This window comes from Falco cherrug, chromosome 3 (genome assembly GCF_023634085.1).
Source record: "Falco cherrug isolate bFalChe1 chromosome 3, bFalChe1.pri, whole genome shotgun sequence".
In the NCBI taxonomy this organism is placed as follows: domain Eukaryota; kingdom Metazoa; phylum Chordata; class Aves; order Falconiformes; family Falconidae; genus Falco; species Falco cherrug.
In genome coordinates, this window is record NC_073699.1 from 59403709 (window position 1) to 59429060 (window position 25352).

A 25352-nucleotide genomic window follows, 5' to 3' on the forward strand; every position below is an offset into this window, starting at 1 on the left:
TAATTAACCAAACTATTCACAAGTCATGCCATTACTTTGTTTCCTGCTGATTTCAAAACCAAGACCGTGCCAACTTCCTTCCTTTATTGACCCTTTTCCCACTACTGTCATCATGATTTAGGGCTTTCCTTGAACTTCCAGGCTCAAACAAGTCCGTCTTTCCTCTTGGGCTCAGTCTAAGCTCTTTTTTTTTTGTCCCAGATCTCTTTTGGTCAAGCCTGGCCTTGACAAACTCACTTGGAGCACTGATATTTTCCTCAGAGGACTTAAGATTTAATCCTGAAAGTGTACTCTAATTTGTATCTTTATCAACATTTCTTCTTATGACTCAGTCTTCCTTCTCAGGGCTCAAACTTCCTTCTCAGTTGCCCCCCATTTTATTTAACCAATTATTTCCCTTGTGCCTTTTTAAAGTTAATTTCCACGTGTTCTTTAAATATCCTTCAGTTAATGACTCTGGTAACTCTACTTCTGTGAAACATTTAAAATCTTACCTTCCAGCAGCACACAAATTTTATCATTGATTTCTTTTTTTAGAATTATTTTTAATTTTTTTATTTTTCTTTTTTTTCTTTTTTTTTTCTTTTTGATATTTGCATGGGCTTCAAGAACTAAGTTCCTTAAGGCAAGAATATATTTCAAAGTCCAGTTTTCTTACTGAAAAATGTCACGCAGAATTGCACATCTATAGGAAGTAATTAAATAAATACATTTAAAACCAATTAAAACATCCTAAAGAATCATAAGACTCTGACTGAGAACTGAAGTTTTACAGACTGAGAGTACGAAGTACTAACAGAATCCACTGGAGGAAGAGAATGGAATACATGGTTCTGATATGTTTCCATGTTAAAAAAGGGAAAAAAAAAAAAAGAAAGCAAAAGCAATAGCAATGTTTCAGTTCTGTGGCTACTAAGTTTATGCCTAGACCCCAGATCTGGAAAGTTGATGCTTTCCTTGTGTGTAAACATTTCTAAAATGCAAATGAAAGTAAAAGTTGGTAGTGGTTTCAAATTTGATTTTTGACATACAAAACTATGGAGCATTTTACACTCTTCTTCCAGACATGACAGACAGAGAATAATATTTTTTTTCAGATCTTATTCCTGCATTGGTTCTAGGCCTATAGCATTATCAAACACAAAAAATACAATCTATATTCATACCACCTCTCACAGACATTTTGGAAACTACAGCTCATGCTTGTCAGCTATAAAACCTTGACTTTTTAAACAACTCATGTACAAAAAAGAAGAACAGGCTTAGTAAAATCAAGCTCTGCTCATATTTTGGTGACATGCTTGGGCTTCAGTCAGAAGTTTAAAACCTGTAGTAGTGTATTTCTGATCTGTTTTCAGACAGATATTAGATATATAAGTCAGAGTATGTAAAGAATCTGTGAATTCTCAGAGGACATGCACTTTAATCTGTTTAATATTTCATACATTATACTTTAGTTAAAGATCTGTGGTTTTTCTCATTAAAATAAACTAGTGATTTAATATTTAATGAACTAAATAAAATATGGTAGTATAATGCTAAGCTTGGTGTCTTTAACTAAGGAAAAGTCAGGGGAGTAAAGTTACAATGCTCATACAGCACCCATAATTCAGGCAAGCTGAACACTTACAGTTTTATTAAATAATAGACATACTGTAAAATTTAACTTTATAGTTTATAGGTGCAATTACAATGATGAGATATAGTTGCTGTGGGCACCATAACTCTGGAATTCTTGAGTTCTGTTATCAATAACCCCAGACATAAGTACAATACTTTTAAACCCAAAGCTTCTTAAAATGATTTAGATACAATAGGCCAAGCTGGTTGCAATGAATTTACCACAAAGCTTCCTATTCACACATGTAAACACTGTGTATGTACCACGATGAGCTTTGAATGCATTGCTCTGGCCCCACAGTTTGTATGATGTGATCAGGAGGAAGTTTCCAGTCTGAGCTCCACTCACTCACCAAAGTGAGCAGCCACTAAAAAACAGCACGCTACCCTTTCAGTAGCTCTTTCACCTTTTAAAAACTCTGGTTGCAGAAAATGAAAGTTGAGCTGTCACATAGAGACCAGGGGCACAGCAGTCCCAGGGAGTGCCACAAACCCACCGGCTCATTTGTGTACTGGCAGCCACCTGTATGTGCAAAACCCAAGGGGATGATACAAATGCAACCCAAGTTCCATTACCATGTCATGGGTTTAAGGTTTACCTGTATGTGCCAAAGAGAAAAGGATGGCTATGGTTAGGAAAAACAACCAGATTTAGAGAACAGCCTAAAATAATCCAAGTATGCTTCTAATTTCAGTTAACACATTAAGGAAGTCAGAGTGTTTGTACAAACTATCTTGCCTGCCTAGACAAAGCTGCAGTAGAAGAATATAATGGATATTTGATTAAAAAGCTATTTTAGTTAAATAGTTTGCCAGTTTTCTTGCAGACATTTAAGGCTGAGTGGTTTTTTGTTTGGTTTTTTTTTTTTTTCAGTAAGGTTTTGGTATTTGAGTGGGTATTAGGGAAAGACATTTAGGTCCAGATCCCCTTTATCTTATTTCAGTTTTTCAAGAGTTGAAAACCTTAATTTCAGAAGTTGGAGTAGGAGAAAACAGACATCATGTAACTGTTGGAGAACACTTGCAGGGTAAAGAAATGCTTTAGAAGTAGATTTTTGCTTTGGCTATTAATGGTTGTAATACTTTTTATGAAAGGATCTCAGAGCACTGTGTATTACTTGAGCAGGAGAAACAGCCCTTAAAGCTCAGCATTTCCATTCATTGTACCTATTTTGCTGTTTAGAAAACACAGGCAGAAAAATAGTACTTTTGTGCCTATAGTCAAATACCTCAAGCAATACCTACTAAAAGAAGTGACCTCATTTTCAGAGTGCTTTCTTTGGTGCCTGAAAGGAATGGCTGTAACAGCTCATGCAGAAGATGCAATTTACTGTCACAGTAAAGTGTTTCATATCAGCGAAAAAAGTAAAAGATATAGCCCTCTCAAAACTACACATTGTGAAAATAAAATGGAACACATTATTGCATGTTTCTATACATTCTGTTTCTATACATACTAAACTATGTACTAAACATTCTGTAGTGTGTTTCTTCTGTTGATCTGGAAAAATGCCGGGAAAAGTGTCTATGTGAACCTCCAGCTCTTTTATTTTTTTCAGTCAGGAGGTCTGCACAAATTTTCCCACAGGCTCTTCCTTTGTTTGAATGGCCAATGTTACGTCTTGCAAGGTCGCATACTACACTGCATGCAAGTGCATATGCACGGTATCTGCTGCATTAGAGAATTAATAGCATTAAGATTGACACACCTGAGATAAAGCTGTTTCATGCTTTTAAGAAAATAGTATTATCCAATTACCTTGGCAATATGATTTTTTTCAGTATCAGAATATCAAGCAGGAACATCACTTGCATGATTGTTTTTACTCATGAAAAAGGGGGAAGAACTAAACTGAGATCTAACAATGAACATAATTGTTTTTATTAAAATAGAACTATTATTCTTCACACTGTTGAAGTAATAGAGATCCTGGAAACATTTCATCCTGCAAATGATCTTTATGTTCATGTACAATTGTTTCTTTACAAACCTAAATATCAGAAGCACACTTATAGAAAAAGCACAGTGAAACAGAATACCATTATTACTTGAAAATACATAGAAAATATTCAGCAAAGGCCTCTGAGCCAGGCAACATACTGCAACTTAAGACTTCAGCATACACCTAGAAATAAAATGTTTTTTACAAGTATGAAAGCTAAGCCTGACTATAGTTCCTTTCTTCTGATTAAATGGCAAATACAAGATTCTTTTGTAAACAGAACAGACTATACAGATAACATAATGCCACCAGCCAGCATCTTGCCTGGATTCAGCTTGATTTAGTGTATAGATTACCTGTCCTGATCATTAACTAAATGTATGTTGCTCTGGAGGTGTTCACACTTTGTCATTAGCCAGACTGGACTGACTGGTCAATTCCTTTAATGCATTTTTTGATATAAAGGAACTGCATTTTTCTAATAGATAGTCTAGGTCCCCAAATAAAGAAACTAAGCAAACAGGTTTACTGCCCCCTCGGTTTTCAAGCATTAATTTCAAAAGCTCACACATAGTGGTATGTGAAATAAACCCAGAATGTAAGGACAAAGCTAAAGAACACAGTTGTTATTCAATTTCTAAACAATAAAATGAGAATAACCAATTTCCTTCCTTTTTTTTTTCCCCCAAATTGTTATTAACTTACCTTACCAGATGAAATAGCAAACAGACTGTCTCTATAGCAAATTAAGTTCATTATTGATTTCTAGTTTGATTTGGTTTATTGCAGCTGAAATCATTAAAGCTTCTCCCTGTGCTTTGCCAAAGCAATGTGGATGACTATAGAAGTAAACACAAGGACTGGAAGGAGTGGCTAACCATCGCTCACAGCAGTAGACTCGTAACTTTAGCTTTCTATTAGTATGCAAATACTTAATGAAGTGAAATCACACAACTGAAGAACAATGCTTAATGACTGCTCAGTGCAGATTTTCAAACCCATGCAATTTGGTTTTCTTAGCCAGTATTATGCCTCTTCTGTTGTGCTGTTAAGGAAGTTTCAATTGCCATCTTCCACTTATTAAGCCTATTCCTAGCACTCATGAATATTGAATTAATAAGACCATTAAAGATGAGTAGCATTTCATTCTATCAATGTGCATGCGTTAAGAATCATTGAAGTATGCAAAAAACCCCGATGCCTTAGAAAGCTTAAAGAACAATATATAAGCCTCAAATGTTTTCAAAAAGGCAGATAGGAAGGTTGCTTCTATTTAGGACAAACAATATGCTCAGCCCCACCTGCTTTAGCTTACACTATTTCAGCAGTCAGGTTCTACTACAAATTCATTTAATTTAGCTGACTTATCTCCATAATTTTTACATGAAGAGCATTAAAAGTCAAGACGAAGACCCTGTCCAAGATAAAACATTACTTCCTCAATCCCAAGTGCCTACACCTTGCATCAAACCTGAACAAGCGGTGTGAATTGCAATCTTCATTCACATAACAGTAGTTTGGAAAGTCTTCTGAAACACGAATCCTCATAAAGTAAGTCATCAGACAAAAGTCTTCAAGCATCACTCCAGTTTATAGTTTTCATTCACCAGAAGGTACCTTGACCACTAGTTTGTCAATCTGCTTCACATTCTGTATCATGAAGAGGAATGTGTGTCTCCTACGTAAAACAACCACGTCTTGATTCCTGATAAATTTTTTCCTTCTGCTTTGTGCATAAAAATCCAATCAACCATGAAATGGGCCACGTAGATACAGTAATTCCAGCCAAAGGACTTGCAAGTTTGCCACCCACAAACACATTCTGCAGAAAGGAAGCCAGACAGCAACTACCACATCTGTTAGCTGAAGGAAATGTAGCTGAAGGTCATACAGCAGGACTCTTAGCCAGGACCTCAAGCTAAAACTGCTTCGGTGATACTCATGGATGATAGTCTCTCTGTAGCAGAGGGCAGACATTCATTCTCATCTTTCTCAATATCCTTGAAGCTTTCAGTATGCTTGGCTATAATGAGATACGACTCCTTGCCCAAGTAAAGATAACAGAATGACTGTTAACATAAATACCAAAGGACACTTTCAATGACTAGCAATGAATACATGTTCTTTCACTTCTAGATACCTTCTTCTCGTGAGGCAGGTCTCTTCCTAACCACTCCAGCACCTGCATACAGTGACTAGTTTGCATCAAATGCCAATACTGTTAAATGAGATGTCATTTTACCTTTCTTTCACTACACATGGCCACAAGTCTGCTATCGAGCAGCCAGCAGGAAACTGGCTTGTGGATGGAGAACATGTGGCAGAATCTGTATCCTTGGAAGAAAACAGATGTGGTGAGGATAGCATTTTGAGAAACAGCCCTTATGCTGTTTCTCTTGGCTGACTGTAACTGGATAATCTGGTGCTTTGCTAATGTGCTCTCGCAGGCAGCTGAACTGCCATCTCCAGCTGGCCGTTAGCTTCTGTCACATTTTAGTGAACAGTGGACAGACTTTATTGTAACTTCCACAATGCTTTCTTTTGGATTACAGCAATGAAATATACCTGTGTAAGAAGCTTTCCTTTGACTCTAAGAAAACCTTCTTGGTTTCAGAACATCATCATGTGTCTTCTCAGTGACTCCAAACTGTCACCTCTGCTCTACAGCAGTGTACCATTGGGTATCAAATCAAATTTATGGTCTTGACTCTCATCTTCTGGGAACTGAACTGCTAGAGACCAGGAAATCTGAAAGATTTCCTAACTGATTAGCAGGCTGGGGTTATGTCAGTAACAAAAATTAGACAAAAACCTACTTGCATAAAAGACTCAGAGACAATTCAAAGTCTGTCTCTGGAAGCCCTGGCCATCAGAACTGTAACAGTGCCTTATCCAACTGCATGGCACATTGTTTAGCCTTTGGTGAGGGAAATACTTACCCATCCAAAGTCCAAACAAGACAGTCCATTGCACAGGCTCAGGGTAAGAGGATGAAAGGACAAATGATACACAATAGATTCATCTTCTTGTTACTTAATTCACTAGTGACAGAAGCTCAGCTGTGCAATAAGCACAGCACAAGAGCATTTGTGAGGCAGAACAGAAACTGTGGCCAGCCGCCCCAGCTCAAACCACTCTTCTGGCACTGTCGTATTTCCCCACTCAAGACCTGTACTATAAATTCTATTATTGAAACAAAAAAAAGCAATAACTGGATGTAGGGGAAATATTCCTTATTTGCATTAGCTGAGGAAAACATCATTGATTAGTATTTTTTTCCCCACCTGCTTTGCGTAGCTCCACAATAAAAGTTTAGGATTTCAAGCTCAGATGCAGATTTAAATGATCCTCTTTGCTGGACTTGATTTGCCTTGATTTTTTTTTTAAAGTAGAATTAATGTAAATAATAAGATTAGAACACTCCAGATATTTAAGGCTACAGAAAGGAGTCAGAACCAGGACTGAGTCAAATTGTATCCATGAAGGAACTGAAATAGATACCAAATGCCAGGTATTGTGTGCAGCCATATTTTTCATAAACATTTCTGACATAACAGTATACATAACATCGTGCCACCCATGTATGTTGCTAGTTCCTATATATGGTATGCTAAGACACACAATGGGCAACCAGCTGCTAAAACTGTGTTTATTAATGGATGCGCTGTTAGAATGTAGGATGTTATCAGCATGAACTAACAGCAATACAAGTTAATCTAGAAAAAATAAGATCAGTGCCAGTATATTCAACACTAAGAAGTTACAGAATGGTGATAAAACTGAAGGATAGAAAAGTATCACCTAAGGAACATGGACAGATAAAATGTGAAGTACTGACATTGCTGTAGAACAGCTCTCTTAGTACTTAGGTGGCCCCCATTACTGCATTACTCAGACACCAAAGGTCAGTCCAGCTTTTAATTAAATGAATGAGAACACAGCAGACAGCAGCTGTTAAGGTGAAATATGTGGCAAGATCATTCTCGCAAACTCAGCTGACATTTTTTTTTTTAAGGTAAATTAAAGAACTGCAAAGATGAGAAGGACAGCTATACTGAAATACTCTCCCACAAATTTGTCTTAATATGGCAAAGATATCTTGGGTAGGTTAGCAGGTAGGCTAAATAACCAAGCTATATGTTCAATGGAATTGTTATGAATTTATTTGTAAATAAGCCATTTTGTGCTTTATTTATATTTTCCAAGTGCCAGTGCAAAAAAATATCTAACTTTATTCATTATTCATATTACCCATCTCACAATTTAAAAACTGAAATAAATCAGATTTCTGTGAATTATTTTTTCGTTTTGTTATTGTTAGAAGTTATTTTATTTTAAAATTCATGAACATTTAAGAATTTCCAAATGTTCTCATGATTATTCCATTACCTGGAAGGTGGCCTAGAATACATTACAACATGTGACATTTTATTTCACAGTCATTTGAATTGTTTCACTAGCTTTACTGAGAAGTATGTTTTATGTGAGCTTAGTAAAAAAAGTTTGAAACCTATACCTCAAACACATTGTAGTACTGACTGGAAAACTGAGGGGAAATAATATATGCTTCATTGATTTTCAATCTATAATGGAATAAGAGAGAAACAGACAGATCTTCAGATATATGGAAAATGGAAGATCAATATTAATGGATATTAAACCCCAACTTTTATATATATATACAAGGACATACTAAAAGATTAATTTCAATGTAGTAGTTGCGATGGAAATGCAAACACCACAAGTAGAGATTAACTGAAAATGCAGATAGACTTGCATAGATGAACCCAGTATAAGAGATCTAACATGAATTGTTGTGTTGTAAGGATAAACGCTTTGTAATTTAACATAGCACACTAACAAATCATATGACAGATACTGGTCCTTATTAGCACCCTGACCTAGGGCAATGCCCTCTGTTTGCCTGGACATTCATGGGCACAGGCAACAGAAAGAGACTGGGACTGAGCAATATCTCTTAAGAAACTGGAAGCTCCTTGTCCCGAGTCTGGAAAACAGGTCATAGAAAACTATGAGTTTCTTAACACTACACTTTATATAATAGTTCACATGACAACCTTCACACAGGAAACTGAGCACAGTACCAACTAGAGTCCTTCACCACCAGAAAATGCTTATTATACCCAGAAACTTGTCTTATATTTTTTATGGTATTTCTTACAGTCTCCCACCAAAAGACAAGCAATGCAAATGTAGGAACTCAAATGACTGCACCATCGTTCCCACCTCCTGCACTTCAGTTTTGAGAAGTAAAATTTCCATTCTCAGCCCCAAGTATCTGACACAATTGACTTCAGTCTCATCAAATGGGATCGAGAGGAAACATATGACTGACCCACAGAAGAATAAAAGAGGAATAATATGAAAAATTTCATCCTTTATATTTTTCTCCATCTTTTAATGAAGGGACCAAGGACAATGGGGACGGTAATTAGAGGGAACATTGAATGGCAAAACTATAATTGGAGACAGACTCTGCAGTGTATTTGAAACCCTATTAGCTTCAACAATCATGAATTCATAGAAAACAAGAGTGTAAAAAATTTCTACCCGTGTATTTAGACCCTACTGTTTGCAGAAAAAGGCTGCTGCTTACATTTCATCTTCTATAGTTTTCTTAATTTTAATTTTTTGAGAGGAGAAGTTACCAGGGAAGTAAAGGCTGTCCACTGCTTTATAAATTATTCTCTCAAGGGAGGGAAACCAACTTGGAGAAGAGTTTTGAGAAAAGATGAACAGTTCCTTCTCTCCTTCCTTCAAATCAGTCCAACTTGTAAACTGGATCAAATAAAAGCATTTTCCTGAAGCAAGAAGATAAAAAAAAAGGAATTTAACTTTCTGCCTCCCAGTCCCTCATTCTTGAAAAGAGAAAAATACAACTCCATTCCCAAAACGCAGGTGAGAGGAAAAGGTTTGCTTGACGGTCTTTAGACTACTCTGGGAGCCAATATCTCTTTCTGAAGATGCACAGTGTGAGCCAAGTCTCTCCTAGGCCTCCAAGGGTGGACACTGCACTTCAGCACCCAGGTTGGAAGCGGAGCCTGCTGGGGCAAAGAAAGACTGTGCAATGCAGGAGGACTCTGCATTGGATCCAAATTCCAAATTATGAGAAATAAGCCCATCTGTAACACAAACTACTGCCAATTCCTTCCACAGAATGGTTATGTGGAAAATATCACACCAAGTGAGATAATTGTTTGTTATTTCCATGTCTTTACACTGAGAATGTATCCAGATACTTTTGTGAAAAAAAGCCCTTACAAGTAAATGTGAAATCAATGTCATCTGTGATCTCTGATATACTCAGATCTATCAGAATAAAGAAAATGATCCTGAGTACCCTGAGTTGAAAAAAAGTCACTCCATCAATGAATTCAGATACTACGACAAGAGGAGTTTGCATGAACAAAATAGTTGCCTATTTAAAGGATCAGAGAGTTTATGACCTGGACCATAAACAACAGCTTGAATTACAAGTTTGTTGATAAAAGCATCTATTTAACATTTAATGAGTTGAATAAAACAACAAAGTGTCATCATAATGAAATGAAACGAGCAGAGTTGTCCAGTATTGTCATGATTTTGCAGTTTACATCTCATCTAGTGCATTTCTAATTGTTCTAACATACCACACCAGCCTTTTGGTACAATGATAAGGTCAGCAGGAAAATGACAGATACACAGAATACCTCTGCAGCCCACTAATGGAGTAATGCTCTGCTGCTGTTAATATATCTTTATACTGCAGGACAGCCAAAAGGCCTCAATTAGGTTTGTGCCCATTGTGCTGGGCACTGTGGAAACACAAAAGGGAACAAAGTCCTAGCCCCAAAGGGCTTGTAGTCTAAAGAGATAAGTGCTAACAGTGAAGAGAAAGGCAATGGGATGCATTCAAAATAGACTGACTTTTTAATACTTGTATCTATTTGTCATCCTTCCAAGCTGCTAAGAGAGAAGAATAATCCTGACCTGCTTCCTCAAATCTACTCTGAATATTATTTTCAATGTTAATTGAAACCTGCTTAAGATTTTCCTTTTTCTTTAAAACAATTTCTAACCAGTTATATTTCCATGGCTTTTACAAGCAAGTATACAATTAGAAAAAATGAAACAAAATTAAATGAAAACCAAAACAGAACTACCAGTGAGAATGAGAACCACGGTGAGAACTTAATTATTGTGAGAATTCAGTTATTCTAATTCCTGCCCTTGACAATTTTTGGACATATTTTCATACAGACACAGATAATGTCCTCTAATTCCACTTCAAGAGTCTATTCCTGTCAGTTAAACATTATCTAAAAGTCCCTATGGAGGTGTTCATTTAAAGCTGATGCTGGCACAGTTTTTTTCTCTTTTCTGGCCATCTGGTCACAAACTGAATAGTGAGCAATTTTATCTAAACCTGAGAGTAAGATTGAAGGAGTAAACAAAAACATCGACAAAAGAAGTCTCAGGGTCCAAAGTAACCACGACAATCAAGCCTGAAGTTATGATTTCTTCTCACTCACAAAATTCAGACAAAAGGGGCTTAATAAAAAAAAACACCCTCAAAAGGTTGCAACCTGAGGCTATTTTGAAACCCCTCTTCCTCTCCAGTCCATACGCACAGCTGTAAACACACACTGAGCATTCATATTGCCCCCTCAACCCACTCTCACAACAATTAATAGAAAATACACAGATCCATTTCTTTACATTTAAAACATAGAATCCCAGAGGCTGGCATTCAAAATTATTTTGCATGCCATTCAATAAAACCTTTTAAGATCAATTTTTAAATGCGGATGCCTCAGTCCTACGCTTTCTCTGCATACTGACTTAAACAACAGAATGTGGAAGCTGACTGTCTCATTAAAGTGCCCATATGAGAAAACTCACTACAGTTTCTATACAAATAGACAAGAGTCCCACTACATTAAAATAAAACCAAATCATCTTAGCAAACCTCTTTTTTCCTCATGGTCTTCTCTCTTCTCTGTGCAACGTTGTTCCATCGTACACACACACTTAGATGTGCCATAAGTGCTTCGTTTAAAGTGCATAAAAGCTACCCAAAGCTCTTCTAAGAATGAAACAGTTTTAATATTTTCTGATCCATGTTCCTGCCACATTCACCGGCAGTATGATAGCTCCAAGAGCAGACATCTGATTCTTGACATTTAAAGATACAATACTGGTGAAAAATAGTGACGCTGTATTAACTGCAAACAGCTTGTGAGGGAGTAGGTGATGTACTCCTAAAATGTATAATCAGAACAAGCAATAATTTCAACCTTTTGATTTTTATTTTTGTCTCAAAGCCATGAGAAAGAGGAATAGCTAGATAAACAAATCTGGACATGTTACAATAACTGTTTTATGAGAATGTATATTCTATGGCAAAAAGGAAAGTAGGCTGTTTTCCTGCTGGAGAAAGTATTTAGGTACCCCAAAGTTTCTCAAAAGGGTCTCAAAAGCTTTCATAATAAAATAAGCAGTAAATGAAGGCGAATCTTGAAATTACAGAAATCAAAGAATTTGTATCCTGGTAACATTCAGTTAATTGACATTGTAATGCTAACTGCAAGCACTACAACATCAAATTCCCTGTACCCCTACTGTGACTGCCTTATACATTCAAAAAAGTACACAGAAAGGTCTTATTTTGCCCACATGAAAAAAATTAAGCCTGTTCCAACATGAACTGTTTCTTTGAAATAACAAATGCTGGCAAAAAAAAACAAACCAAAAAACACCCAACACCCAAAAAACCACCACCCCCCCCAAAAAAAAAAAAAAAGAAAAGCAAATTTATTTATAAATTTATTTATTTTTAATTTCAGCAGCTTTACCCCTTGTTTGGTGATCAGTGACCTCTTGGGAAAGTTGAAATACCAGAGCAAACCTCCATCCCCCACAAACACCTGAGACAAGGCAGAGCACAGTTAACAGCAATCAGTTCTCTGCACTGTACCTGGAGGTACTGACATGACCGTTCCTGTTGACACGTCTCTGCCTTCACCACTGTCTGGTCCATGTTAACTGATGCTTTCTGGTAAACTTCACGGGCTCTGCTCACGGTTAATGTAGAGGACCAAGAGCTTTTCTTCATTAACTGGGAGTCCAAATTCATGGGCAGGTTTGCACAGGTAGAGCATTTGACATCATTATTGCTTCTGGATGACTTCACAGTATGTTCGCTAATAGTGTTATAGGCTTCCATAAAGTATTGGGAAGAAGAACGATCAGGACATCTTCCCATGGTCATGACCCCACTGGGACCATGATAGATGCAAACATCATTGTCCAAGTTGTCATCTGAACTCCACCATCCTGATGCATTGGATCTGGGCTTACCTTCCGATCGCCTTTCTTTACTCTTGCTGCGCTTCCCATACCTCATTGTCTGTGACTCCTCCGGGCTTGCTTTGCCACCATTGACGCTCCCCTTGGATGGTCCCTCCAGTGAATGGGACTTGGTAAAGAGCTTTTGAACAGAATGGACCAGATGCCGGATCCTCCCTGGGCTGTCACTGCGGTGCTCCATGGCAGTCCGCTTGTACTGCAAAGTGTGGTAGCCATCCCGATTCAGAGGCAGCTGCCTCTCAAACTGGTCCAAAAGGTTGGCAGGAATGCGGTTGGTCTTGTTGGCAGTTCCGTGGGGAACCAGAGCACACTCGTCCTTGAGTTCGTGGTGGGAACTGTAATGCCTCCGGGGAAACGTGCTGCTGGCGATCTGGTCGCTGTAGGGCACCATACACTCTGCCTGAAAAGAGTTCCTTTGAGTGTAGTAAGGGTGGTCTGCAGGATGGGGGTCCACCGGGTTTAACAAATATGGCTTCCTGTCCGGGTGGTGTGGCAGACTGTCACATGGAGGGTCACAGGCAACCCCATGATGATGACTACGGCTGCTGGATAATCCCTTCATCACTGATGTAAAGCGAGTCCCAAAGTCATCTAATACGTATGGCTATGCAATGGGCAGATCTCAGAGAAAGGCCTAAAAGAATGAAATACAACAGAAGCCATAAGATATTAAAGCTAAGAAAAAAACCAACATGTGCACATTTAGGATTCATTGTTTCTTATTGGAAAAATCATTGGAAAAAAATTTTTCTGATTCTTTTTAATCACTTAATCTTTCCCATGTCCAGCGTAGTGATAGGAGATACCTAAACAATACACAAGAACAATTATCTTATTCCACCAGCTAGGAAACAAATGCAAGAAATTTTTTCTGATATGAAATTCACTATTGTTCACAAATCCACAGCAAGGTAAGTATCATGACCTACAGTCTAAAACCTCAGTCCTGAAAACATTTGTGGACATGGGCCTCCCAGGAGTCCTTAATTACTCATCTGCCTGTTTTCAGGGCCAAATAAACACATTAAAAAGGTCATGTCTTTGAGGGAGCACTTTCTAGGTAGCTTTGGGCCAGATACTGTTGTGCAATTAATGGGAAACTTTTCTTGGTCTTCATTGCACATCTATTTGTGATTCAAGTGCAGTTCTACTTGATCTCCATGTTGTCTGCCTAGACTGTAAGCATCTCAAGACAATACATAAACATATTTCTGTAAGCTCTTTTCAAATTAGAGAATGAAACAATAATACATTACACTGTCAAAATGAAGCCAAACTAACTGTTTAATAACCTATATACTTGGGCTGGTTGTATTTAATCTTTACTCACTCTTATTCACAAAAAAATAATAAATTATTCTGATAATGCATGGCTTAGTTTAATTTTCCAAAAAATTTCAGAGTACTAAGCAGTGTTTAAATATCCCTATGTATTCCTTCTACCATTAGTATAATCGGTATAGCCAAAATATTGCACACTGCTATAAGTCTATGGGATTTCAACACTTAATACTTGATTACAGTGATTTAGCCCTGAAGTGACTCAATGTTATAGACTGTTGATTACAAGTTGAAAATTGAAATCTTCATCACAAGTGACATAATAACCACTCTGTTTGAGGCCAGATGTCCTCATTTTAGCTCTCACCACTAGCAAAAGTCTGCATGCAACTGCTACTGTAACCTCTGAGCTACTGACACGGAAATTATGGGGTTTCAGAGGTGGCAAAACATTCTCATGGTGCTGTGTCAGCTTCTGATGGACAGAGGACTCCTTAGAGGATGCCCTCTTCTACCACACACAACTGAAATTGGAGTCACTCAGCTACTTTATTCCCTTGTGGCATGGCTAATCACATAATACTTTTGGAAATATCACCCTTGAGATCTTTCTTGGAGTATAGATAAACTTGCATAGCAAACAGTTTTCTACTATGTTCCTCCAGTGTCCTCTCAGATAAAGTTCACGTTTTAACAGGTTGTAGACATTGTACCTACTGGCAAATTGTCAACAATGAAGCTTTCTAAATAACATTGAGTGAATGTCAGTCTGGAAAAGCATGCTCTGCCTTTCATCAGAACATATTTTGTATTTTCTTTTGGATCTGTGGTGAGCTGAAGAGGAGTGTTTTTTCAATATGCTTCAAAGCCAGTCTGGATATCCTGCATTTCATTCCCCCCTCACTGCATCCCTGCAATGCAGAAGATGTTCATTCTCAGGAGACCCTGAATTCGAAAAAAAGATTTTTCAAAATACCACAAAAAGCACTGGAAATATTCCAAATGGAGGAGCTCACTGGCTTACCTGAAGAGGAGGATGGCCCAAGGCACTTTTAGAAGCACAAAAATAATATATTCAGAGGCTGAACTTGTCAATTACACTGTAGTGACAATCCTTAGCACTTCTAAAAAGCATTTTACATCTCTCTGAACTCCTTTAAAAATATGATCTGCTAGACTGTTTAATAGAGAAAAGTCCAAAGGGGCGTAGTAGTAGATGTTACTTAGATCTTTGAAAATGTGACTTGACCAAGAATATCCCATCAAGAAGAATATCACTAAAGGATATAATGACCAAATAAAAATACTCCAATATCTGGTATCTATGAATATCTTTCACAGTTGAGGGCTTGTGAAAACAAGGCTTCAGCCAGTTAATTTTTATTTAAATCCATTTATAACCATGCAACACTCCTCAACATGTTTGATATATTATCTTAGAGTTAACAATAGTGTGCTCTATAAGATAAAAATAGTAAAACCTTGCCCCAAAGTTATGAGAAACACATGAAGAAGTGCAGTAAAGTGGGACATGTCCAGAACCAGTGATTTATTTTCATTTTTTCTTAATCTGAATGGCTCTGAACTTTTCATTTTTGTCTCCTGTGGAAAAAGAGTATGTGTAGCCAGAGAACTGAAAGGACTGATATTTTACTGTATGAAGTCATGACAGGCACAGGGGATGTCATGGAACTATTAAGAATATGTAGTCTTATTATATTGATAGAGCAGAATAGCTGGGATGAGGAAACACTTGATCTGATTTATAGGCTGGGATGCAATAGTGTGGAACATCTTGAAGACAAAGATGAGCTTAAAAGATCCAAGTATGCTTTGACCGATGAGCGCAACAGTGTTACCAGCTGTGTTTTGGATGGACTGGTAATATGAATGCAAAGCAGGATGTGCAAGGAGTCTCAAAAAGTGAAAAACCTTATGAAAAGTGACATTTGACTGTATATAGAGAAAGGGATAGGCTTTCCATAAATTGTGGAGGAAGATTGGCTAAGCACTCCTATATAAGCTTGGATGACAAGTAGGATGGTGGAAATGTTTAAAGAAAAGATAACATTTAGTTCTACACCCATTTTGAGTCTGAGCTGTCACTAAATATTCCATGAGGAACTACTGCAGAAAAAAGCAGAAAATAGATAGGATGATCTGCCCAAGAGGAATCAGATTAAGAGATACAGAGAATAACAAAGAAAAGATGCTTGTGAAAGCAAAAAATCATAGCGTTACAAACAAAGGAGGATAAAGCTTTGCAGGAGCAGCAGATTTGAGAGGAGAAAAAACCAGAAGTAGCAAAGACCAGAGAGTGATAGAAAAACTAAACCAAAACCAAAAGGAAGCAACAAAAAGGCCTGATGGTAAAGGCTCCAAAACCTGGGAGAAACTGAAATTCAGATTAAAAAATGTTTATTCCCGACTCTTAGACTGGTGTATGCATTATGAGAGTTTTTTTCTGCTGTAACAGCATTGAAGACATTTATTTTATCATGTGTCAAGTGTGATAAAAACCCATGAGTATTAACCAGAACATGGTTTCTTCTTACCCTAACTATATTACTGCTGCTACAGGCTTGAAAGTGTAATGAATTAGAAAACAGCAAACACTGTACCATAGCTCAACTTCCAAGAAGGAAAGAATAAGTATAGCATAGTATAGCATACTCTGCACTGAAGAAAGGAGTAGTGCTTTTCTTAAATATTTAGTAGACAATTCTTCTGCAGAGAAAAAAACCCAACACAATTCCTAAATCACTTACACCTCAATCCTGCTTTAATATGTTAATATATGTCTAGAAAAAACCCCACCCTACAGCCTCTGATTCCATCATTATTTTTCAAAAAATATGCATAATTTTCCATAATTGTGTTGGCTGAACCTATCAAATAATGTTTAGTGCAATTAACAGCTGGAGACAGGGCTATCTGATCATATCATGAATAGCTGAGAGGAGGCCAATTAAATTTTTATTGTATTGTATTTTTTGGCCAAACTAGGAACATTTAATTACTCATGAAATAAGGCAAGACAACAGATGAACACATTGCATATTGATAAACTGTGGACATAGCAATTCTACGTACAGCAGACGAAAACCACTGATGGCATAGGAATAAATGAGGTATTAAATAGATACAGTATTGTAAGGCTAAAGAATGCTTATTAATTTCAACATTCATGTTACATTTGCTTTTGTTTTCTTGAGGATGCCCTGGGTAAGAAGGATATGAATATATTCATCCTTGCTGCTAACGTGGTGTCCCTAATGCACAACAATTTGTTGGAATAACTTAGTAGCTAGAAAATTGTGTAATTAATTCTTATGTAATTAAAGTGAAAATGCATGCAAAATAACAAAAGCTGAATGCATTAATTACCCCCACTTTTACAAATTCTATTTAACTATATTGTCTACATATGTTCTAAATTTATTCATAAAACACATCTTCAAGAAATATATTCTTTTCCTTAGATATATGTGAAAATTTCTTTCTTTAAAAGGTTTACTGATATGCCACACAGCCCCTCCAATTTTATCTCAAAGGACTGCAGATTAATATTTCTTACATTTTTACAGGAAGCTGTGAAAAACAATCAGGTAACAAATGCTTTCACTAAAATAATGCATACATAGGTATATAGACAGTAAGCAGGTAATACAAGAGTGTAGTAGGTAGTACAAAATGGATAATTAATAACTAAAAATGACTGATATAATAAAAATTATTTATGGCCATTAGCAACTTACAAAGCTTCATAATTGAAATGTATTTTTATAGGAACAGTTCATATTTTTCTCTTTTTTTCCAATAATCTGATAATGTTATAGCAGTTCAAGATTCAGATCAAGGCAAACTGCCACATGCACAATATAATGCATAATGCATAATGTAAAGTGTAAGGTCAATAACTGTGAAGATAACTGACAGAATGGCAGTGATACCTATGTCAAGATGTATAGGTTAACTATAAAAACATGGAAGTAAGATATATATGAGGAACAGACAAGCATTCTCTTCCAATTTGTATTGGCAATATACAGAAGGAAAGCAACGCAACTACGTTACGTGTGGTTACCCACAGACACCCTGACAGCCAACTCTAACCCTAATGCCAACAGAGACACCTGATTAAGTGCCATTAGGACCACAGCATCTTAAGTCTTATATCTTTGTTCAGAAACTAAGGCATTGCTTATTTACTCACACGCTATGGAATGTTCCCAGGGAAATTCCCTTCCCTGATTCTTAGAGTTTTACAGAAACATGGACGATAACTTTTATGCTGAGAATCAAACTTCTATATGCTACTCAAACAGCATACTGCTTTATCCTAAAGGTCTTGATATTTTACAGCCATTCTGTGTGGCCTGCCTGTTATGTTACATCACATTAATGAAAATCTAGACATCAAGAAAAGGATATATATTCTAAAATGCATCTATGCGCATATTTTATTAAAGGTGTACAGAAGAAAAGGAGGTCTCAAATTATCTTTCTAATCCATTTTGGCAGCTAATATTAAAGATACTGTGCCTTGGGTAACAGTCTCAAGAGAATGTTTGGCCTTTGCTTCCAGGCCAGCACTCACACCAGGCAAGTCATACTTAGAGTATAATTTAATTTTAAACAGTGGGCAGGGAGTCATAAAGAAAAACATTTTGGCCAGTAACATAAACTCATTCCAGCTTCATGGGCAGATCAATAAGTGGCAGTAACTGGGGAAAAAAAGTAATTAAACTCTAGCTGATCTGTGAGGAGTCCCTTGTGAATGATATGCATACTGAAAAAACAAGGAGAGAAGCATCCTACTAACAATGTCATAAATATAGATATTTTTTTTAAATTTCTGTCTGCACCCAACAATTTTTAGTTTGGACACACTTGTGATGACATTTACATTTGACGATTGTTTTAGTCCATGTGCTTTTGGTGGGCAACTGTGGTGGTCAGTACCAGGGTAGTAGGTTCCTTGAAGGTCTGGGTTTGAATTTCTTTTCTTCATCTCTGTGGCTAATAACAAGTTGTTTCTTCACTAGAAGTGTCACTAGAACTGTAGTCACTAAAGGAACCTAACACATAATTAATCTCTGAGTCATATCTAAATACATTACAAGGTCTGCAAGAGTTCTAGCAGCAATATGTCAGCAAAATTTTGACACACACAGTCTGAGTTTTTCAATCCTGTTAGGAGTGCAACTGGGCGATATGCAGGATTGCATGCAAAAATCTTGGCCCTACAAATAGAAATACTAAACTGTGAACATCTGCTCTTCCACTCCTGTCATTTGCACACACAATTAACAGGCAACTGTTAAAAAATCCTGATCTGTCTGGTGACTAATAATATTCTGTGTAATTAGACTGCTCATGCCTTTTCTGCAGTATAGGACAAAGAGTCTCTCTGACTTGATAAGGTACAGCATATCAGTTGGAGAGCCTGTTGTGAATTCCGCTGAAAAGTCAGAACTGCTAAACAACAATTTCTTCTTCCAGAAATAATGCAACCAGAAGATTATGTCTGCATAATGTGTATGTAAGATAATGCATTAAATTGAATCATTTGGTAAATGTCATGTAGGCAGTATTGAAGCATATACCTCATTTACAAGTTTAGATGTTTCATTTTGTCCTTCTATGACTTCTCAGTAGGATGATGAACTTAATGACCTTAACTTTTTTTTTAGCAGTACTTAAAAATGAGTTTCCAGAACGCTGTTTGGGGTAGGGGAACAGCAAAAAAGCATGAAAAGGAAGATACTCCAGAATTTGGAGCAAGGCTAAAACATACTTTTCTAGGTTGTTTGTACAGATAATCAATGATTTAGACTGCTTGTATTATCTCAGGTTTACAAAAGGAAGCAAGTATGAGGGACAGGCTACATGTTCCTACAGAACTGACATCTCATAAAAATAGAGGGGCTACCACAATGGCATAAACCATACAATATTAAATGACTAAAGCACATATGGAAATGTCAGATATGTACATGGATTCCTGCAAGACAGTCAGCTATGAATGTCAAAGGCTTATTTTTATAGTAGGAATGAGATTATCAGCAGATAAAACCTACTGTCCCTGTGAAAGTCAAGTAAATTAATGCTCTGGAATGTGTTCACACAGTGAAAATGGACGTGTGCTAAAAGCAGCACTTGGTCCTCATTGCAAGGACACTTACTAATGTGACGAAGCAAAGGATCCACTGCAGTGTCTAGTGATTGTCAGTGATCTGATGGAAGCTGCTAATCTAAGTCAGACCTTGCACCAACATTACACAGTCTTCAGCTGCATGACTCACTAAGTAATTTTCTACCAGCTTTTAAAGTTCTCTGCAGTTCTGTAGCATGGCACTTTTGCAACAGGAATCACAGTGAAATTATTGCCTGAGCTACAGTTTTTCATGACCTCAAAGGCTTTTCTACACATGTCTTGAAATGACAATATGTCAAGCCAGTCAACTAGCTCTTCATAGTCCTATGCACTGCAGTCCACTCAAAGCACGCCGCACCAAAGAATACATTTATTTCTGTGATGGCAGTGACCGTGATACGTGATTGACAAGCAATTCTCATGACTCAGACTGGCTCTAAGCTTTTTAGTCCTTGCTATTTAGATATTAAGCTAAACATAAAGCTAAATGTTTCTTTCTCCACCAAAAAACACCCAGCTCATTTTAATGTAATGAAACACAGTCTCTTATGAGACTCTACCGCTCTGGTCTTATTCACTCACAGACCTTGACCTCATTTAGCAGAAACAGAGACTGATTTCCTTGAAAAATGTTCTTCCAAGTACATTGTGATCTTTTAAGTCCAAGCAAAAGTGAATGCTACAAAAACATATCAGCATCAGAGTCTATTCTTGCAGATGGTTTCCCATCTTGGCTTTCAACTAGTAGCTCCATTTCAATGGTATCACCCCTGAAAATCTGTTGTCAGCCCCAGAAACTAATGAAAACAGAGAAAGAAATTTCCAAGTGTCTTAATGGAGAAACTTCACAGAAACCTTACAGGAACGCTGAAGACCAATGGTAAGAGCTATGAAGACATTAGTTTTAGCAGAATGACACTACAGGGCTTACTGATCTTCACAGCTGGACAGCTCGTATACTACCCCGACTAGCCCACCAGAAAGGAAAAAACCCTGCAAAGCCTCAATGAAAATGTCCCATGTTGTAACTACCAGTAAGAACTTCCTAGAAAATCCACCTCATAGCCATACTGGTATTATGGAGCTTTGACTTTATCAACAAATGTCATCACTATGATCATGCCTGGCCATGGATATGTTCCAGGTCCCACTTGCCTAAGCCATGTTTCTACAGTGAGGAAGTAGGAAAAGAGATGAAGCAAAGAGTGGAAAGAACATTCTGCTCATCTCCAAGGCCAATGAACTTCTGTATGGGAGAAAACTGACTCTTGGAAGAATCAAAAGCCCTCTGTGAAGGTATGACACAAAAAAGCTCAGCAAGCAAGGTGGAAAGTTCATTGGATTGGAAGAAAACAGTTATGCTTTGATCAAAAATCTTATTCATTTTAACCTGTTTCTTCTCACTCAATCTAAAAAGAAAAACCAGCAAATCTAAGCTTGGTTTGGCATTGAATATGAAATATCTGAGTAAAAGGTAGAAAATAAGAGGCCTATTGTAACTGCTCCCTAAAATAGGGCTGTAACATTGAACTACCTGAGTTTAAGTTTTTAACAGCCAAAACCCCAATGAAAAACTGAACCAAACCCTCATATATGCTGTGGTATATAAATACAGCTGAAGAACTTTAGCCATCTTATCTTTGACGGCTATAGTAACTGATTGATATTTGTTGTCACATAGATGGAATGGAAATAATTTCTGGTTAGATTTGATGGAAGTCTTCAGCCACTTACTCAGATCAACTCATCTCATTTCACCTCTACCGGCATAAAAAATAAGAAACAGAAAAATTTTCTTATCAGAGGAAAATATTTGCTACAAATATTTTTCATGCAGCTCTAATTATGAAGAAATTGAAATGGCAACCATTTTGCAAGTAGACTATTTTTCACAGAATTCTGTGAAAAACATTAGTGAGCTATGGCAAACTAGGAAATAAACCTTGATTTTTGAAGAATGTCTGAAAAAAATGACTGATACTTTCAAAAAGTCACGTAAGTTTATCAAGTACCTTATAGAATACAATGTGACAGCAAAGGTAAGTGCAGAAGAGAAAGTCTGAGGGCAAAATGCTCTTCTCTGAACATGGCACAGGACAGTGGCTGCAACCCCTCTGGGAGGGTGTTCTGCCCTCGAATAGAAGGCACAACATCTCAACTTCTGCTTGGAGGCCTCATTCAATTCCACCTAAACCACAGAAGCACTAGCTACCTTTAACCTATAAATTTACAACAGCAATAATTTAAAAGCTTTTATGACACCCCCCATACCAGTAACTTTGATATTATTTGGATATGATTCTGATTGAAAACAAAAAATAAGAAAAAAATGTATCTCAGATCTTTCTACTGTTATTTGTGCACATCTGATTTGTTTCCACTGTTCTCGTGTCTTTCTTCTTTTTTCCCTGTGCATTTTTAGTAAATATAGTCAATGGTCTGCACATACCTAGAAACAAGTAAATTTAAAGATTAGAAAATACTTTTGCAAAGTTTATTTTAAACTTTTTTCATGTATGGTGAGGTAGGTAGACAAGTAGCATATGACAAGAATCTGTAGGAATTATGAGTCTCCAATTAAGAATCAGAAAATAGTTCTATTAATATGCAGGTAAAATCAAAACAAAGCTTAATTACTGAATACAGAACACTTCTAATGAAGGCCTGCAAACATGCTAAAAATTATTCATAGAAATAAAATTTTCAGAAGAGTAAACATGTCTTAAACATTTCAGAAATAGCTTTCAGAATAACTTAAATCGGGAAGAGACAAAAATAACTGAAAATATTATTTGATGAAATTACTTGTGGTGAATAATAGTCTGATGTTGGATAGCTGAAAAGGAAAAACGAATGAAAATGCTGATGGCTTGAATTGCACAGGTCAGCTTTGTGGTGTCATGGAATTAAGCAGTGATTTGTACTTGGGTTACTGATCTTTACTTCCACAGTTCGTGACTGATCTTTTATCAATTTGGTGAGGTGACACAGGATTCACTCTGAGGCTTTGAAACTGGCAGGAATACGGTGGTGGTGGTACCCTCACGTTAGGGTGATGTACTTCACATACGTATTTGTAAGAAACTCAGGTCTGAAGATTTCTTCTTCACCGTATGCACCCTGTACAGCAGCTCATCATAAATCACTGTGCTGAGATATACCAAACAGCAAATGAACATGTTACTGTTGAAGGATGCCTGACTCCATCAGCACAGTAGGCATCTATACTACACGTTTCACTCCTGGGGGCTCAGAGGGAAAACCAAAGCACCAGGCTGTTATTTTATACTAGCCTTGACAGAACATCACACATTGCTGACAAGAAACACAATAATGAAGTACACGATTAAAACTTTTCTTTATATTTAGAGTCAGGAAGTCAAAAGCAAGTAAAATATAGTGAAGAATATTTCCATTTCACTTGAACTTTGCTGTATTAAGGAGTATTCACTGAAACAGGAAAATCAAAGTGAGGAAGGGAAAGAGTGGAAGAGAAAACACTAAATGAAAAGAAAGAAAAGGAAGTATGAGCTTAATTCTCTTTTGGTTTTTTTTGTGTGTTACTATTCCTAGCAATGCCCCAATTAATATAACTTCATAGATCTCAGCGGAATTACTCCTGACTAAAACCAGCATGAATATCATGAAAGTGAATGGAATGAACTTAATCTCTGCATATAACACTTTCTAATTTAATAATAACAAATACGTATTTTCCATAATGTTTAGCACGTACAGTTTCAAACCCATTAATAATACATTTTAGAAGAGAATGATATTGGTAACTCATTGTTTTATCACATAGAACTACCATAAATGAAATGCACTCCTGAAATTTATTTTACAAATAATGGCAAATGATTAAGTGTACATACACTGGAATAACATACCCTTTAAGGTGAAATGCTTCATTTCTAGGTTCTACTGCAAAGCATCATCATGAGTATTTTAAAAAATCACTTAATTAATGCATTTTAAATTATTTTAAATTAAATTAAGCTCTAATAGTCTGTAAAAATTGCCTGCAGAGTAATATGAAAGTGTGCATTAATTATTTCCATAGCATTGAAAATACTTCAGGAAAAGAGTTCTTTTACAAGAGAAACAGCATGAGCAGGCTATTATATATATCAAACTGATGATATATGCAAAACATCCTGATAATTCTTTGTTACTTCCTCCTCCTAATTTAATTTCATTTCAGGGTGATGGGTGAGGGGATTCACATAACCTACTTTAATTTTTGTACTAAAAAGTCATAGTCCCTTAAACCTGAATGAAAAGTACACAGCCTTTTCATTTTATTACTTCTTAGCTATTCAACATAAATAACATTTTTTCCTTTCAAAACATGAGGTTCATCATATGTTAAACATCAGTATTACTGTGTAAGCTCAGGAGAAGCCACAGCCGCTACACCGTTTGTCCTCATACATAATATGGGGGTTATAAGGGCCATCCATAACTGCTACTGCAGAGCCACAATTTTTTGTTGACATAGAGTACACCTTTTAGAAAGATAGTAATTCTGATTGTAAAGATATGAAGTAACAGAATCTGACATATTTCCAAGCAAATTATTCTGGTAATTAGTCACTGATACATAGCTGCATCAAAATGTGTATGGTATCCACTTCCAGTTAATAGCTATTCAGCCTTTTGAATAGACCTTTTCAGCAGCTGTAACCATAAGCCATGTTCCCACATGCTTCTATAACACAGAACCATTTCATGCCCTTCTCTGCCATAAACCAGATTGACTGGGTTTCTTCAATCACATCTAAATACAGATTTTCAGACTTTTAGTAAGTAACTCCTGAAGCTGCCTCCTGTCCAGCCTTTGGCTACTTTATAAAATACATTTCCTATCAGATACGCAATAATGTGGTTGTGCCGTATCAGTAAATACAGATTTGTTCTTGTGAATTCCTCTGTCTGCAAAGAACTTGACTGAAAGTATTCAGTAAACTTGTCACAGC

At 36.7% G+C, this 25352-nt stretch overlaps 1 protein-coding gene across 2 annotated transcripts in view; it reads right to left on the reverse strand.

The window, feature by feature from the left end:
- DLGAP1 (DLG associated protein 1) overlaps nucleotides 1-25352 on the reverse strand; it is a 429900-nt gene that overhangs the window by 129692 nt on the left and 274856 nt on the right. For both annotated transcript variants that reach the window (XM_055705957.1, XM_027804193.2), the window contains one exon: nucleotides 12541-13566. In XM_055705957.1, coding sequence (XP_055561932.1) covers nucleotides 12541-13494 — 954 coding nt within the window. In that variant the 5' untranslated portion in view covers nucleotides 13495-13566. The remainder of the gene's footprint in view (nucleotides 1-12540; nucleotides 13567-25352) is intronic.